Below are 17,894 nucleotides of genomic sequence, written 5' to 3'. Positions count from 1 at the left end.
CACACATAGTGTGAGCATAAATAAATTAAACACAGCTGTCACTCTGTAACATATAATCCACGTTGTAATTTGGGGGAAAAATGGAAATCCTATTCTTTGAATACCCTTCAATTGAACAGTTTGGAAGTTAGGTAAGCATCAAACTCAATTCAGAAGATGGTGTTTCGTTTCAGTTCCTAAATACTGTTTTTATAATAGAACTCTGTTACATTTGTAGGTCCTAGTCTACATTTTTCTAGTCTGGCTGCATTTGAAGAATTGTTGGACTGTTTGCTAGTTGAATGCACACTTTCGTGCCTCTTGGTAAAACAAAACAAACACCATCCTTCCTTTACTGTAAGTTCTTTGAACTGGTGGCCTCTGAATGGTTTGTACGCCACCAAGGGACATCCAGATTATGTGTAAAAAATGCATAGGATTTTATCTAGTTCCGCAACTTTTAGTAGGTTAAAATTCTCATTGACATATAATTGATTGGGTTCCTTTTTTAAAAATCATATCCTTTTAACAAAACGGGGGTATCCAGGGGGTGTGCTTATTGTGAGAGCAGTCTGGTTTGGCTACCAGACTTTATGTGTATTATTCCACACAACCAAACATGCAATAATAGGTGGAAGCTGATGTAATACTAAATTCTAAATAAATCCATAAATGTAAGTTTTATAGTATGATCATGATATGTGCAGGTTGTTGTTACGCTTTGCTTGCATGTGTAATCAGGACTGCTGGAACTATATGATTTTATAACCTAATTTGTAATGTTACTCAGTTTAGTTGTCACCTGTGCACAAGGCAAATCTGTTCTGTGCTAAGTTCATATTTTTCTCATGTGCTGCAAAAATATAAAAAAGCATATGGCATCCTCATTATTTGGTACTGAAAAACGTGGTGTCAATTTGTGGAATTGTAGTTACGATTCATTATTTTTTTACTATATTATCACACTATAATAGGTAGATTATGTAACAGTCTTCATACATTAATTGGAGGAAATTAAAAAATGTTTAAACCATTTAACATGACAAATTATACCCTTTCTTTGTGTTACATTTGTCTATAGAAATTGTAGCTGCTACAAAGTTTAGGAATAAATGGGTCAATAAAGGATCTTAAATCTCACTTTTCAAATGTCTTAAAGTAATTCAGAAGTCAAATTTTTGTGTAATGTTTATTCCTTTGCATAAAGAATGCACCACAGATTATCTAAATGTCACTTTTGATACTAGCGTCAGCATTTTTAACCATTACATTTTACCTTGACAGTTAATTGGCAATGAAAAATTAAACCATGGCGTATTTTACCTACATTACGCTCTACATTAAGCTATAGAAAGGTCTGCAGAAATTGTTAGTGTTCTGAAAAAAAATGTTGTATTACACAACCCACTATTTCCCCTTAAATTTTTTCTTAAAGTCCCACCGTTATATTTTGAAACACCACGCTATGTTTACTAGGAGGCCATCTAGTGACAAATAGCTGTAATTACAGCATGATTTATGCAACACAGGCCAGGTGATTGCAAGCAGGCGGGTCTATCGCTCATATGCATTTCTAACATAACTGAAGTATTTTCACAGAATCATATATTTACAGAGAACATTCTTTGCATAAACAGGTTTTTCTGTTATATTTATTTGTCAAACGTATTAGTCTGTAACAGACCTTGCTCAAACACTGCAGTCTACTTCATGCTGTGAAATATGGGCTGTAGGCAATATGACCCAGCTGGGATAAAAAATAAAGATATATATAAAGAGGCAATGTAATTTAAATATCCTTAACTGCATTTACCTTCATCTCACCTTAACGCATACTGTGTGGTCAATCACAAAAATAAAGCATTGTTATTTTATTTGGGTGGTTAAGTGATTAGATGGGAAATTCTAACCACAGACTGACCTTTAAGGGAAATCTCGACTGATGTATTTCTTTGAATGCAGTGAACACTTTAAGTCATATAATGCAATGCTGAAGAACTCGAACCCATAATCACAAAACGTTGATTCAAGTGGCCAGGCAGCTATACCATTTGAGAGTAAAACTTAAATATCAAAGATTTCAGAATGACTCAAGTATAAAATATTGAAGGTACTTTATGATTAAGGGCATGTGATAAGTGGCGAAGCAGACTGACCTATTATTTCATTGTGCAGTTGTAAGCTTGATCACCGTAATGGAAGAGAATTTCAAATTTAGTATTTATTGTATTGCAATGTTGCACTGCTCTGTTAATTGTTTGTGGTCTGTGGAGAAGGCATTCAAGCAAGAATTTAATTGTACTTTGTACAGACATTCTCATAAAAAAGGGTAAAAATTTGTACCTTTGCTTGTCACTGGGGCTGAACCCTCAAGGGTCTGCCAATTGTACGCTTAGCTGTTGGTAATTGCACATTTTAAGGCACAGAAATGCACTCTGAGGAACCATTGATATTATATTAACACTGTTTGTACCTTTGAGATGTTCCTCAGAGTCCATTTCTGTGCCTTAAAACACACAATTAGAAGGGTACAGCTCCAGGAATGAAACTTTTCATTGTTTTCAAGGGCTCCTGTGTGACATAATTGTATTGGTCTAAGTGGGGGACCCAAAATCTCAAGCAGCACACCTGGTTGCAAGCATATAACCTGATTACAATACAAGAATAATAAGCATCTTTCTTTTACCTTTTATACAAAAAGTATAGAGACATTCCACCGTGGGGTTATACGTGTGACAAGCATGACAATTCTATCCATCCTGCTCATCTTCATTTGGGGTACGGGGGGTGGGAGGTTGTCTATCCCAGGCTTTTTGATTGAAGGTGTCACTAGAGGGCTTACTGTTGACTAGGTCATAATTTTGACCATGTGCTAGTCTTGCCTCTGAGCACTTAGCTAAACATCCACAGTGCAAAACAAAAAAAGTGAATTATCCTGTATGCCTCAAGAGATCTGTCACCCAAGGGACCGTCCTCTACAGTTCATACAAAGATTTAATGTTAGGCTCTGTATGTTATTGGCAAAAACAAGAGTTTAGAGATTATTCCTTATACGCCTGTCTCTTAAAAATGCATTTAAATTTTTGAATCTGTGATGGATGGATTTCTATTGCATACAGGTTTCTATTCTTGTGCCCTGTACTTCCCAAGTAGGTCTGAGGAGATCCACAGCCATGTTCTGCATAAGTAGCTGAAATAAGGATGGGCGGATTTGCTGAATCATACAACATACCATTCAGACTCGGATGGAAATGATATGCTGTATTGTTTAAGCTTCTTTTTTTAATAGTCATACTGGCAAATTAGTCATATTAATAAGAACGTTTGCAGTTTCTCGTCATTATTTTTTTCCAGTTTCTATTTTTTTAATTGTATTTCAAATGGGCTTTATTTTAGCTTGCTTCAAAACAAACTAAATTCTTCTCATTTCCATTAGAGGGCAATATAGTCCCTTTGTCGATTTTGTTAACTTCGTAATAAGACTAAAATTTTATTTCGCTGAAGACGAAAGGCATGAACGAGTTATGTTGACTTCTACTGGAATTTCAGAAATATTGTGGCTTATTTGTTCCATCGTGATGAATACGGGACAACCTTTGGCGAAATGAATTACCAACAGAATTCCGGTTTTATTGTGACATTTAGGTTAACACATTTCGTTCAAGGGGATACCTTTGCCTCGCGTACTCAGGTGTCTAGGATAGACTGCAGACCCCCTGCGACCCAGATCCGGAAAGAGAGTTTAAAAATGAATGGATGGGTGGGCATTATTTTAACATTTGACGTCTAGATCTGGATGGCAGGATATAAGAAAGGTTATCTAATGGTGCACTCAGAATGACGCCGTGTTACCTTCCAAGCTGGACACGGCGCAGAGGTGAATGCAAAAGATTCATGGCAATTTATGGAGAACGTACAGCAAACAACTGACGCCAAGATTATAACAGACAGGAGGCAGAGGGGAACATTTCTCCGTGTTTGTGTTTATGCTCAGTGTTAGCTTAAGCGATACAGGTTTAAGTATTTATTACAGGGTTCTGGCTCCTCTTCTATAGTCAGCTACAGTGAAAATTTTTGCCATACCATTCAGTTAACGCATGATTTTCATTGAAAAGTACAATTCTAATAAAGCAATTAAACAGAACTATCATTAATGCAGCTAAGACCTGCACAGGTAGATGAACCAGAGTCCCCGGGACTAATTTATGACTTACCTACATCAGAGTTAGCCGTATCTGTCATTAACGAACCCCCTCCGCGCACATTTTACTCCCCGCCCTTAATGCTTTTCCATCGATCACGAAGAACTAGCCAGCCTTCCCGAGATCAGAGGAGCGTCTGCAAGCAGTACTGGATTCACAGCCAAAAAATGCTTAGGGTGAATTTTGATTTAAATAAATGAATGCAACCCGTTTTTGATGCCTTGATTTTTTTTGGTTTATGGCAACGAGACTCTGGCTTTATTGTCAGCGTTAAGCAAGTCTCTTTAATCCTCCAGGAAGAGCACTGACTATCACGGGCATACATAATGCATCAAAGATTCCGGAGAAACAGTGATGGTAAATGTTGCATACCGCAGTGTAAACTTAGTATTCACTATATAAAACTAACATCCTTTCCATGGAGAAAAAAACTGTCACATGTTGTGTTAGACTTAGGAATTTGGCATACACTTACTGCATGACCTACACTTGAATATATGAGAAATGGCATGAAGTTTTACATCCCATTACAGGTACAATAATTCGTGTACCCTGGCATGTTAAAATAAGACCGGGTTGCCAACTTTCGCGCATCTGGCGTAACATTCACAGAATCCAGAATCTCACGCTCCCGCAAGCAATCTTAAGGCAAATCTGTATTATTCCGTTATAACCCTAAAATTAGCTACATCAAAATCGTTGGGGGTAGTTTGCAAACCCCACAAACTATTTACAAGGTAATAAAAGTGGTACATACATGTAAATGCATGTGCATGCGTGTGCAGACTTGTCCTGAATTGAAATTCACTCCAGCCAGCTGACTAAAGTTTGCAACCCTGATAAGGTATCGAGTGCTTAATCTTCAGTCAGGAGGATATTTGTCGCCTAAATTATTCACCGCAACTTGAAATGTTATTATTTATAAATGTCATGACTTGTTTATTTGCTTGTTTATTATTCATTATGAAGTGTAGTCTTTTGTACACCGACGTTTATGAAAACATCAGCGAACTTGTTTCGGGAACACCGGTAGTTACAGTTTGGCATGGTCGCTGCTGTTCGTTTGCTCAAAGGCGTGTTTCTCGGCTCTGAATGCCTCATTTTCTATGTAGGAGGCTTGTGTTTCGAACGTAAACAATGAGGCATCCTGTTAATTTCTGCCACCTGGGACTTCTACCATGGTGTTCCTGTCTGAGCTGCTGAAAAAGCCCCTCTCTCTCATGCACAAAAGGCCCGGCGCTGATAATGCGCCTCCATTCGCATACGAGGCTGCAGAAATGGGTCCCACCCCGCGCTTAGAAAACCACCGACTGCATCTCAAAAGTGGCACAAAAGAGCCCATAGTTATATTGGTCACGTCATACCGCACTGTGGGAGTAAAATCAGACTGTTTGCATTGCTGGATTTTTTTTTGTTACATACTGTAAGATGCATACTGAATACATTACTGATTACGTTTTAAATGTTTGTGTACTCAGTGTTTACCTGCTCTCAAAGGATGGGGACAGTATTGCTCTGAAGACAAATTTTGGATACTAGCAGCACAGTAAATATGGTTTTAGTGCTAAAATCTTGAGGAGGACGCCTCACGTAAAGTTCAGACGATCGTTAGTTTTTTCTAATATGATCTAAATAATTTTTATGTGTGTGGAATACACACACACACACACACACACACATATATATATATATATATATATATATATCCATCCATCCATCCATTTTCCAAACCGCTTATCCTACTGGGTCGCGGGGGTCCGGAGCCTATCCCGGAAGCAATGGGCACGAGGCAGGGAACAACCCAGGACGGGGGCCCAGCCCATCGCAGGGCTATATATATATATATATATATATATATATATATATATATATATATATATATATATATATATATATTTTTTTTTTTTTTTCTATCTTTGTGGGAGCTATCCATTCATCTGTATGGGAAAAACCCTAATCCATACAATGACAACCTTAACCATAAGTAACCAAACAAAATAATACTTTTGACATTTTTAGTTTTTTTGATTGCAGTCAGTTTTTTTTAATAAGATTAAGTTTCACTATAACGTCAACATAACTGGTTTTTGTTATTTATAGCCTGGTGCCGGTGGGGAAAAGAAGGTGACTATCCACTTGCTGCTCCAAGTCATAATGGGCAAAGGGGTTTATTAAAGAAATTGAACACACTGGGGGAAACTACAAAACAATATTACCACAAGGGGCCAGAAATAAACATGAGAAAAAGCAAACAAAAGAAAACCAAAGAGCAAACATACAAGGGAAACCAACCAGCATCAGGACCAGAACCAGGATAACGGCAGGAAAGATCAGGGACACAAACAAAAGCAAAACATAATTAAACTAGGCACAAGTAGGATAAAGCAAAATGGAAGCAGAGCACAAACAATAGGAAAAACAGAAAACAAATAAACAAACAAAACAGGTGAGACTGGCCTCAAACCCATGACTATAGGGTTACAGTCTCTTGCAGGGTTACAGTCTCTCTGCTACGCAATCAGCTCATTGCTGAGGTAACAGGTTGGTCAGCAACACCTGAAGACCAAAGGGGAACTGAACACATAGGACAAAGATGGATGGGCTCTGACCCAGACAATATATTCACACACACACACTCACACACACACACACACACACACATATTTATCCTTAGCAGGGCTGATTGCTCAGTGCTGTCATACAGGCCCACATCCTCTGAAACTGGTGCTGAATTCTGCACTTCAGTGTAACAGGAGCCTTTTACAGTGATGGACAATCTGTTGAAAAATCTACTGGAGGGCTCTCATTCACATACATGAGTGCACTCTGCAAAGAACCAGGGCGAAAACAAATTAAGGGTGCCTTGTGAATTGTCTCTCCCCCTATATCTGTCATCCTGCTCCCCTCTCTCCCAGATGCACTCCCTACCATCTGTCTTCTGAATTAAGACAGAGTATTTTAGTATCTTTGAGAGTTTTTATGATTGTATTCACTGACCAAAGCATTGGTTATAACGTAATATTAATCATAGCACCAACGTTTTCAGCACTAATGGTCTATGAGTTTATTTAAGTTTTATGTGATGTAATAATGGCTTGAAATTTCTTTCTCTATTGTTGATGTGGGTTTACTACAAGAATTCTGGTTTCTGTGTCACTGTCCAGTGACATACATATAAATTTGGCCCTTACTTGTGCCCTATGTGTGTGAATGTCTATTTATGTCAGTGTATTCTGGTTAATTGGGACACCCAGCTTTCTTTGGTTAAACATTTATTAAACATTGATGCACATATGGATGAAAGGGTGGGCAATAGCGCTTCTTCACTCATAGTGCCTCAGTAGGAACAGAAAGCAGCTGAGAATTGCAAGTAATACACGCATCCCATCGCACGCTTGCATTTTGTCTACAGGAACTGGCTGCCGGCTCATGTTGACCTGGTACTGGATAAGTGGCTATGTGAAAATGTAGGCATGATTGGATGCTTAGACAAAAATCAAGAGATAAAATTTCAGACAATAGTGCAGAAGCAAAGTGCCATTTCACTCAGCAAGTGATTGGGTTTCGCTATTTAATTAGGGATATTTTTCTGGAAGGTTTAAATAGACTTTTATTAGTCTCAGAGAAAGCACGATCATATCATATCTATTTTAATTGATAGATTATCCTATTTACTAACTGAAATGAGGTAAGTGTCACTGTTCCTATCTGGGTCATTTGTTTATAAGATGACACCGTAAACAGGTCTCGTTTTGGCCCAAGTACTATTTTAGTCACTGGTGACAAAAAGGCATTAATGTCATGCACGAAAAAAAGTGACCCAAAACTAATTGCACCATCTTTCCATTCAGACAAAAGATGTGGAGGAGATGCAGTTTTATTTCATGCAGTTCTACACCATGCTTGTCCAGGTTTATAATAGAGTTTCGTGACTCACATTTAGGAGTTATTCAAGACTTCCCATATCTTGATTCACTCTTGAGGCACTCAAGTTAAACCCTAACCTTTCCTTTACCTTTGTATGATTTACCTCCTGATGTTCATAAATGTTATGAAGAAATGGTGTACACAGCGCAAAAAGCTAATTTCCTTCAACCCATTCATGCACCAGTTTAAGATCTTGGATTATATGAGTGTCATCTCTTGATTTTTTTTTCGTCTGACATCAAACACACTTTTGTGTGATCAGCGCTGGAGATCTTTGGGTTAATCTTTTAGTCGTAGGTTAAAAAAAATGTACACTGCTCTCTCTTCTCTGCAAAATTCTCTGAAATCTTCCGGCCCTCTTGAAAGCAGAATGAAGACAAGACACTCTTGGGTTATTGAGACGACAAAAACCACCCAGGGGCCTTTGGCTTGGATGACAGTCCTTGTTTGTTCCCGCTCCATAACTTGAGATTGTCTCCAGCTGATAAGGATTCGAACTGACTGGTATATGGAGAAATACAGTCAAGAAATGGGAAAGAACCACGTGAGCTGGACCCATTCACATGGAGATGGCTATCAGGCTTGCTGAATTGCCACACAATATGTTCTCCTCAGCTTTAACCAGTAGCTTCTCTGGGCTCATTTGTTTGAGGGCATCTAAGCTCTAGGTTACAATCGTGGCACTTTTAAGCGGTCTGTACAAATGGACCCAGGAGTTCTGAAGGGCTCTGGAAAGGAACAGGGGCATTTTTCTGAGCTCTGACCTTCATAAGAATCTCTCCGTAATTCACAACTTAGATTATATGGCACATATCGCCTTTGCTGAAGAGACGAACCTGAAGAACTTGAGCACAGGGCAAATGTGTCTATATGGCCTTTAAAAAGTGCACTACAAATTTTTAAACGACGTTCTTGTTTTTTGCTGTCCAACGTCATGTGCTTCTCCATCTCAGATCGGGAGGGCAGTGGGACTCGTGGAACCAGAGGGACATGGATACATGCCTCGGCTCGTGATGAGCCAGCGCAGATTTGACAAATGAAGGGACAGGAGACAGAAGAGGCCATCGTGGGTCTGCGTGAGTACGTTCTAGAGCCAAACACACTATGCAATGGTGGCCATTGTGGCTCACTGGCTTTGGATTTGAGAAAGAAATGCCTTCTTTAAACATCATCTTCTCTGTGTCTATATAAATAACATGTTTTGGTGATAATCATTCACATACAAAATTTGGAGTTAATATATGATAGCTGGGGGTAAAGTTATACGTCTTTGTTTAATATTAAAGGTGTATAAGCTATATCTTAAGATGGTGCATTTTAGAATAATCATCATCCATCCATCTTTTCATCCATTCACCTTTCCATCCATCCCTCCATCCATCTGTCCATCCATCCACCCCCCATGCATATCCAGTAGATATATCCATTTGTGTCTTTCAATGTAATGTCATTTCAATTTCGTAATATTTTTATTGATTTATATGGTTCAATGTTGTGAATATGATTCTAGAAGTTTTTTTTTTGATAATAAAACAGCCTTTTATGAATCCCATGAAAACTGATGCATCCAAACATCAATACAATGAATCGACCAGAAAGTGCAACCAGTTTTACCTCTGATCATATTACGCATAAATATCTTAAATGTTCCTTGTAGTTCTAGGAACCTCATACTCATCCCTCGTGCTGTGACACACCGTAGGGGCTGTCAGACGGCAGGGAGGTGATGGCGGATCCTGGTGTGTATGATACACGCTGTGGAGTGAAGATGCTTCTCTGCAACACATCCCAGTAAAGGGGGGGGGGGGGGTGGGGGAGGTTCTGATGAAGCCATCAGACACAAAGCACCAAAAGGGCGCCCAGATGGCCCCGCCACCCACGAGAGGAGAAAGGGCACCTCAGTCAACGGCTTGGACCGCTCCAGACGCTGATGAAAAGATAACCCCCCCTCCCCCCCCCGGCCCAGAATGGACCTCATGGAGAGCCCCAACGTTTGTGGATGCTGACAGAGGAAGATCAAGCAGCCGGGATCTGAGTGGGAACCTTGAAAACACGCTCAGGTTTCGGGGCCCGTGAAAAGATTTGTACAATACATTCAGGTTTGATGGACTTTCCCATGTCTTCGCCCCCCCCCCCCAGCAACACAGCCCTTTTTGTTGATGCGTTCAAATAATGAATCTCTATGTGCCCCCCTCCCTCCCCAATATGGGGGGCGGGGGGGGGCGCGTTCCTAATGGTTTCTCTGGGAAGCGGTGCTGATCATTTGATCGCTTGCGACGCACCGGAGCACATGGAGTACCGCTGACTCGTCGTCTCTCGAAGGGACCAGGGTAAGTGGAGCGACTGCCCAGTGTCTGGGGGCAGCACAGCAGCCTGGCGGCGATTTAATGGGGGGCGAGGCCTGTCCTCCTCATCCCGGCACCTTACATGCTTATCTGATGGTGAGGAGGGCGTCTGCAAATAATGTGGCTATTGGGTGTCTGACTTTGGGCCACTTGATGACCAGTTTGATTTTAAATAAATACCAGCTGTTACTGGTCATGTTGGTGATTTTCATAGGGGAGGGAGAAGGATGTTGGATTTTGCTGGGAATTACCATCTCCGGAGATGGTTGAGTTCTATGGTGATTAACTTGTCTTGTGATTAACTTGGCGATCATGTAAAGTATGAAACAAAAGAAAATGAGAAGATAAGCACCCTTGGATCTGTGAGAAGTTGATGTGTTCGTCTCAGTGTCTGAGCCTCATCTGGGACCCTCCACAAAGATAAGATGTTCTTAGCCATGGACACATCCCAATGTGTATTTTTTTTTCAGAAAACTCTGTCGTTGCTTAGACCTAGCAAACTTTATGGGGTCATATGGAAAAACAGCCAGTCCATGTCGAAGGTCATAAAGTGTGGAGAAAATTGGACACGTGTGAGGGAGAAAACAGCATGCAAAATAGTAGGAGTGTAAGAATGTATTGGTAAGAATATATGATGAAAACTACACGATGTCCCACAAGGATTGAAAAACAAAAGGGCAAACAGACAAACGCCAGGCTGTCTGCAAAAAGAGGCTCGTTTTTGTGGTTCTGACACACGACAAGTTGGGGACGGAATTAATATTTCAGCCAAACAAATCTCGTCCATGTGTTGTCCCTGTTCTCAAACAGACTTACAGAGCAGAGACGTATGGGCGCCGATCTGCAAATTAATTATGCATATGTTCCCTCAGATTCCCGCAGAGGAGAATGCAGTAAAGCACTCCAAACAAATTCAGAGGGATGCCGGAATTTTTGTGCACGTTCTGGTTCTGTAGAACATATGTAAATATCAGTCTGAAATAAAAAATGAGATCTAACTTTTCAATAGATTCCGTGTAATTTTGCTAGAAAATTCAGAGAAGCGGGAAGTATGTTAGTTATCTACTCACCTCATATTTACATAGACATTTTGAAGTTTGCTGTGCGCAGCTTGTCCAGACGGTGAATCTGTTTCTCTTTTTCATTTTTTGACGGGTGAGATGATTAACGATTTAATTTGTTCCAGGTGCTGAAATGGAACGAACATGTTTGGTTCTTGTGCTTATGAGTAAGGCTCTCTCAGTCACGGCACAGTTCAATGGGTACAACTGCGATGCAAACTACCACAGCAGGTTTCCTGGTAAGAAAGGAAACACACTGACTTTATTTGCACGTCTGTACATTTATTCGTTTATTAACTTGGAAAAATGCTCAATTTGACATGTGAAATATCGCCATTTTCATGCTTGGGAGGCCACACAGAAAAGTCAACTGGAAAAGTGACAGTATTAATTTAACTCTAAGAATGTTAAGCGAAGCCCTGTGCGTTTCTGCTAATTTCCTGCTAATTGATGTGTAACATGTTCAAGCAGTGCTACTATATCTGTTTGTGAGAATTTAACAAGAATGCTGTCCACACAACGCAGCGGAGCGGGACATCAGTGTGTACTGCGGGGTGCAAACCATCACCCTTAAGATCAACTTCTGCCCCGTGCTGTTCTCTGGCTACACGGACATTGATCTGGCCCTCAACGGTCGTCACGGCGATGCCCACTGCCGAGGCTTCATCAACAACAACACCTTCCCCACAGTGGTGCTCTTTAGCATCAGCCTGAATACGCTGGAGTCCTGCGGAAACTCCCTGGTGGTGAGGATTGACACACACACAAAGACACACACACACAGACACACACACACACACACACACACACAAAGACCTGTACTCATATCTTTGTGGGGCCCTTCCATTCATTACTATGGGCAAAACCCTAATCTCTACAACGACAACCGTAATCCCAGCCCTAACCGTAACCATAAGTAACCAAATAAAATACAAGACATTTGGCATTTTTAGTTTTTTTATTGCAGTCACAGATTTTCATCAAATTCAATTTCCCGCTGTGGGGACTGAAAACATGGTGCACACTATCTCAAAATAACAGTCTTTTATCACATTGTGGGGACCAAATGTCCCCACGATGTAATGTATATCTGAGCCCCCCCCACACACACACTCACACCAGCCTCATGTTCAGAAGAACCCACACACCAGCACACTTCAGCTACATTTACAACAAAAGTATGCTTCAGTGCACGCATTGCTGGAAACTCCAAGATGAACAAGCCCTGTTGGTTTGAATCTAAAGTAAATGCCACAGATTGTTTAGCATTTTGATGTTGTCTGGAAGTTGTCTGCAAGGGCAAAATGGAGGAAAATCTTTAGCATTATTAGCTCGGGGCTCCTTTCAAGAGTGATGAATGATGAGGCAGCTCTAAAGTGGGTTTGGGTAAATTGGGCTGTGTATAATTAGCGGATTGGGGCGAGGGATTAACGTGATGCCGGTACATTAGTGTAATGGCGCATGAGATGCTATCGGGAGCAGGTCTGCACTACGGCGGGATTTCAGGTTAATCGGGGAGCGTGTCACATGATGCCGGAGCCGCGGTTCATCCATGATGTATCCCTGCTGCAGGTAACCACGGCGCATGGGGCCAACGCCTACGGGAACCTCTCCCTGGTGCAGATCGGGAACATATCGGGCTACATCGACACCCCAGACCCACCCACCATTATTAGCTACCTGCCTGGGCTGTTGTACAAATTCAGCTGTAGCTATCCTCTCGAGTACCTGGTCAACAATACTCAGCTCGCGTCGTGAGTCTTTCACCGTATCCGGCCAAAACGTCTCCACATACTCCTCACAGGAAGAATCTGCTCTTTTTCTAAGACTCTAAAAACTGCATCATTTCATAACAAATACCCTCCCAAATGAAGATAGTTTTTGCGGATGTCTATTTCTACTCAATAAAATGTATTAAGAGGTCTGTAACTCCTGTTTTTCTTGTTAAGGTCAGCTGCAGCAATATCTGTTAAGGACAGCAATGGCACATTTATAAGCACCTTGAGTTTATTACTTTACAACGTAAGTAAACAAATCAGTTCGTCTGTATGAAAATGAATCACACAACCACAGGCTTCTAAAATCTATTGATTTGTTACCTTTTACACAAAATACATGGCAATTCAAGGCATTTCTATTGCTAATTAAAGTAAAACTCGTGTGAATTGCATAGACCGCACAATAGTGTAATATAGACAAGTTATATAGTTAGAGACTAATCTAGATTTGCTTCTAAAAATGTCATTTTAAATTGAGAAAATGATGCGAAGTGAGAAATGTGAATGAGGATGTATTTGCTGAATATGTGGCTGTGTTTTTGAAGGACTCCACGTACACGCAGCATCTGGCTATTCCTATGGCCGGGCTGACGTTGAAGACGCGAGTGTTTGCAGCCGTGAAGGCCACCAATCTGGATAGAAGGTAAAGGACCGTCCCCATTTGGGATTAACGTATTAATGCTTTGCGCAGAGTGCTTTGTAAGGAGGTAAAGCCGAGTTAAATGAGCGGAGCGTCTGTAATTGCGATGCTGCGGCGTCATTAGGACATTGGCGCTCCGCAGATAGGACCGCCCGCACAATATAAATCTCTGTCAGCACGCTGTGGCTTTGTCACCGCTAATTAATCGCATTAGCTAATGATGCGTGATGCTCATCCGTGCCTTGGGTTGTTTTTCTTTTTTTTTTTTTTTTCTGTTTTCCTTCACTTACTGATGACTGGGCACTTCTAGCGATGTGGAGTTTCAGTAGTGGCAGCGCACACACAGCAAAATAACCCACCATAAAGCAATTCATCTAAAGTAAATAGATAACTAACCAAAGCCTGATCTGATCGATGCCTTTCAGTTGCGCGAGTTAATTACCCCCGTTGGGGGGGGGGGGGGGTTCAAGTTTGCTCCAAATATGGACAGACTTCACTATAACAGTAGGCAGTAAGGCGTAATGAGGCCCACAGGACATGTATTACAGCTCTGTGTCCTTAAAGCAGAAAGCTGTGATGCTGTATAAAAGAAGCAGGGCTACCAACTCCCACGCATCTGGTGTGACACTCCCACCACTCACGCAAGAAATCTCTCTGTATTATTCCATTATAAACCTAAAATTAGCTACATCAAAACCGTTACGGTTGTTTGCAAGCCTCATAGACTATTTGCAAGGTAATTGAACTGTTACATACAGGTAACTTGAAAATTGAATTGAAGATCTCATGCCAGTCAGCTGACCAAAGTTGGCAACCCTGAGAAATGTTCCCTAATTCTCTGTATCACATACATATTCTTCCATATGCTGACAGTCCCAGGTTCCTTTTTGTTTCTCCATAGGTGGAACGTACTGATGGATTATTGTTACACAACTCCGTCTGGGAACCCCAACGACGAGCTGCGCTACGACCTTTTCTTTAGGTAAACCTCCCAGAGCAACTGAAGAATCAGTCTTTATTATCAATAGAATAATTTCCTAGCAGCGTGCACGTGGGCCTGCCCCCCCCCCCCCCCCCCCGAGTCACACCTGTGTCTGTCACCCCGGCTGCAGCTGTGACAAGGACCCCCAGACGACCGTCTTTGAGAACGGAAAGAGCCAGATGGGCCGCTTTTCTTTTGAGGTGTTCCGCTTCGTCAAGCACAAGAACCAGAAGATGTCCACAGTGTTCCTGCACTGTGTCACCAAGCTGTGCCGCGTCGATGACTGTGCACTTCTCATGCCGGTGAGGTGACTGATCGCACAGTGTGTGTAATACACCTCTGTACACGCTCAATCTCCTTAAATGTATGTGTATTTCATATATAATATATAATTTCCTGCTTGGGATGCATGAAATATCTATCTATAAATGGGTGTTGAGTTTTATAGCAATATTGCAAGCCTATTTTCTTTGTGTTATTTATATGACAGCTATATAACACAGTACCCTTTGATAATATTCAGATCTTTCATCACTCCAAGACACATAAAAGATATCCATAACTTTATGCCTTTCCCTCCCAGATCTGTGGAAGCAGAAAGAAAAGGGACGTGTCAGATAAAAAGGAGTCGAGCTCCACCTCTGAGAAGGCGGTCATAACGGCGGGGCCCATCATCACTCGCAGTGGTAGGGCCTCACTGCCCGCCCCTTGTCGCCATGCTGCCTCTGTTCCCATCCGTCTCATTTGCTCTTAAAGACTAGCCCTCTGAATCCCACGAGGCATTTTATTTTCTCATGGTCTTTCAGTGGCCACTCCCGTTGCCCTAGATGTAACAGACCGTTGTAATAATCAAATGCAACCGATAAACTTTGCAGTGGCACTAAAGGATAAGCGCAACCGATAAGCTTTGCAGTGGCACTAAAGGATAAACGCAACCGATAAGCTCTGCAGTGGCACTAAAGGATAAGTACAACGGATAAGCTTTGCAGTGGCACTAAAGAATATGCACAACCGATAAGCTTTGCAGTGGCACTAAAGGATAAGCGTAACCGATAAGCTCTGCAGTGGCACTAAAGGATAAGTACAATGGATAAGCTTTGCAGTGGCACTAAAGAATAAACGCAACCGATAAGCTTTGCAGTGGCACTAAAGGTTAAGCTCAACTCTGACTTAAACACAGGTGTCACGTTTTGAAGTTTGTCTTATCCTAGCGATGAAGCTCAGCCTGGCATAAGTAGACATGCCGCTGGTTGACTTTCGTCAGCGTTACGCTGTATTGTGTTACACCAGGGACACTATGAGATCTTTGTAGAAAAATATTTTCTGTAATTTCCTGTTTTTTTTTACACTTTTCAGATGAAACTCCAATGAATAATTCTCAGATGGGTAAGCCTTGACATTGTTTCAACATTTTGAAACTGCTATACCAATCTTTGGGGTACAGTAACCTCTTTCTAAGTGATTTTGTTTGGGAAAAAGTGAGAAGAGGCCAGTGGTTCTTATCTGTTGCTGAGTCTAATAGTCAAGGTTTAGTTTAATTAAAGGAAATTCAATTTCCAGTGGGAATTAATGTCTTACGCATTCCCCAAACCCAATCATTATTACCTAATTCTTGGCAGAACAGGCTTGATTGCTGTAATCTGCCTCACATGGACAAAGTGCCAAACAACTAAATGTAAAAACGAAATACAATTATGCATTAAATAAATAGTCAACACAGTAGAATTGTCAATGAGGAGTAATGCCACATGCATCAAACAGAAGCCATATTGAGTTAGAATGGTTATGGTCTGAGGTGGTTCTGAGCAAATGCATGTCATGGGCTGACCCTTTACCTTTGACTGTGCATTTCAGTGCAACTGAATGGCCCGGACCTCCAGATGAACTCGCTGACCAGTGCCCTGATCTCCGGGGTCATTGTCTTGGGTGCTGTGAGCCTGTGCTTCTTCATATTCTCGCTCGTGATGCTCAGGAGCAAGAGGGCCAGCTCTACTGGGCTGTCTGGAGTCCGGAACCCCACCTTCAACTGATGCTGACTTGTTTTGGTACAAGGAGAAATGTTCTGGAGGGATTCGACAATACACACGGGAAGCTGTTACAGTAGACCTCAGATGCACAACTCTAATCATCAAAGGGAATTCTCATAAGTAATAATAATTCATCCTCATAATCATTTCAAAGGGTTTTGTTATATTCAAAGTGCTTGAAATTGTTTTTGGGGTAACTAACCTCAGCCATTAGTAGTACTCTACTGGACTCCCATTTTGTGCTCTAGTGCTCACTATAGTTCAGAGTAGGGACTGTGACAGCAAGGAGTACATTTGGGGAGCAATTAGGACCATTTTTATAAGGCCAGATTGAGAATTTGCGAACTGGGGTTAACATTTCCACTCTTTCATTGACTGGTGCAGGATATTTAATGATGACAAGGAACCAGCATCTCATCTGAAGCACACAGAAAGCTTCGAAATATACGGTGACCTTTGCCTCCATTGGAACATCTGTTTTATCTGGTTCTAAGTGAAGAAATCCTGCTTCTGGTCCGTGAGAACCAGCAGTAGTCACGTAAAAAGGAAACCAGACATGGGTACTTGGCAGATTGGAGTTAATGCCTAGCCATTAGTTCCCATTTTAAATGTAAAAATATCCAGTGAGGTTAGCTGCTGTCTCATGGAAGAATCAGGTGCCAGTCAAGGGAACGTCAGGACACCCTTGGGCCTTTTGGCGATAGAGTTGTGGATCCCTGAAATAGACAAGATTGTGTGCTTGTCCACAGGCGGATCTAATGTTGAATGTTGTTAGGTGTTTATTGTATGTCTGTTTTGGTTTTGTTTATGTCCAAGGGCTATTGCTTTGTACTGGTGTTTTTTTTTTTAGTGCTGATATCCTAAACTGACCCAGATCAGCACGTAGGATGTACCTTCGATTCAATACCTCAGTTATTTCTACTTAACGTTGCAGGGAGCAGGATCACTTGCAT

At 41.3% G+C, this 17,894-nt stretch overlaps 1 protein-coding gene across 1 annotated transcript; it reads left to right on the top strand.

The window, feature by feature from the left end:
- The first annotated feature begins 11,644 nt into the window (after positions 1-11,644).
- Positions 11,645-16,323, top strand: zpld1a (zona pellucida-like domain containing 1a). Its single transcript, XM_049017353.1, has 9 exons — positions 11,645-11,753; positions 12,040-12,260; positions 13,087-13,268; positions 13,464-13,536; positions 13,838-13,935; positions 14,834-14,914; positions 15,045-15,216; positions 15,498-15,600; positions 16,271-16,323. The coding sequence occupies exons 1-9, from the start codon at positions 11,648-11,650 to the stop codon at positions 16,309-16,311; spliced, it is 1,077 nt and encodes a 358-aa protein (XP_048873310.1). The 5' UTR covers positions 11,645-11,647; the 3' UTR covers positions 16,312-16,323.
- Positions 16,324-17,894: the final 1,571 nt, after the last annotated feature.

The sequence above is a fragment of the Brienomyrus brachyistius genome, chromosome 6, assembly GCF_023856365.1.
Source record: "Brienomyrus brachyistius isolate T26 chromosome 6, BBRACH_0.4, whole genome shotgun sequence".
Classification (NCBI taxonomy): Eukaryota; Metazoa; Chordata; class Actinopteri; order Osteoglossiformes; family Mormyridae; genus Brienomyrus; species Brienomyrus brachyistius.
Note: the sequence above shows the minus strand (reverse complement) of the source record. Positions and strands in the feature narration are given on the sequence as shown.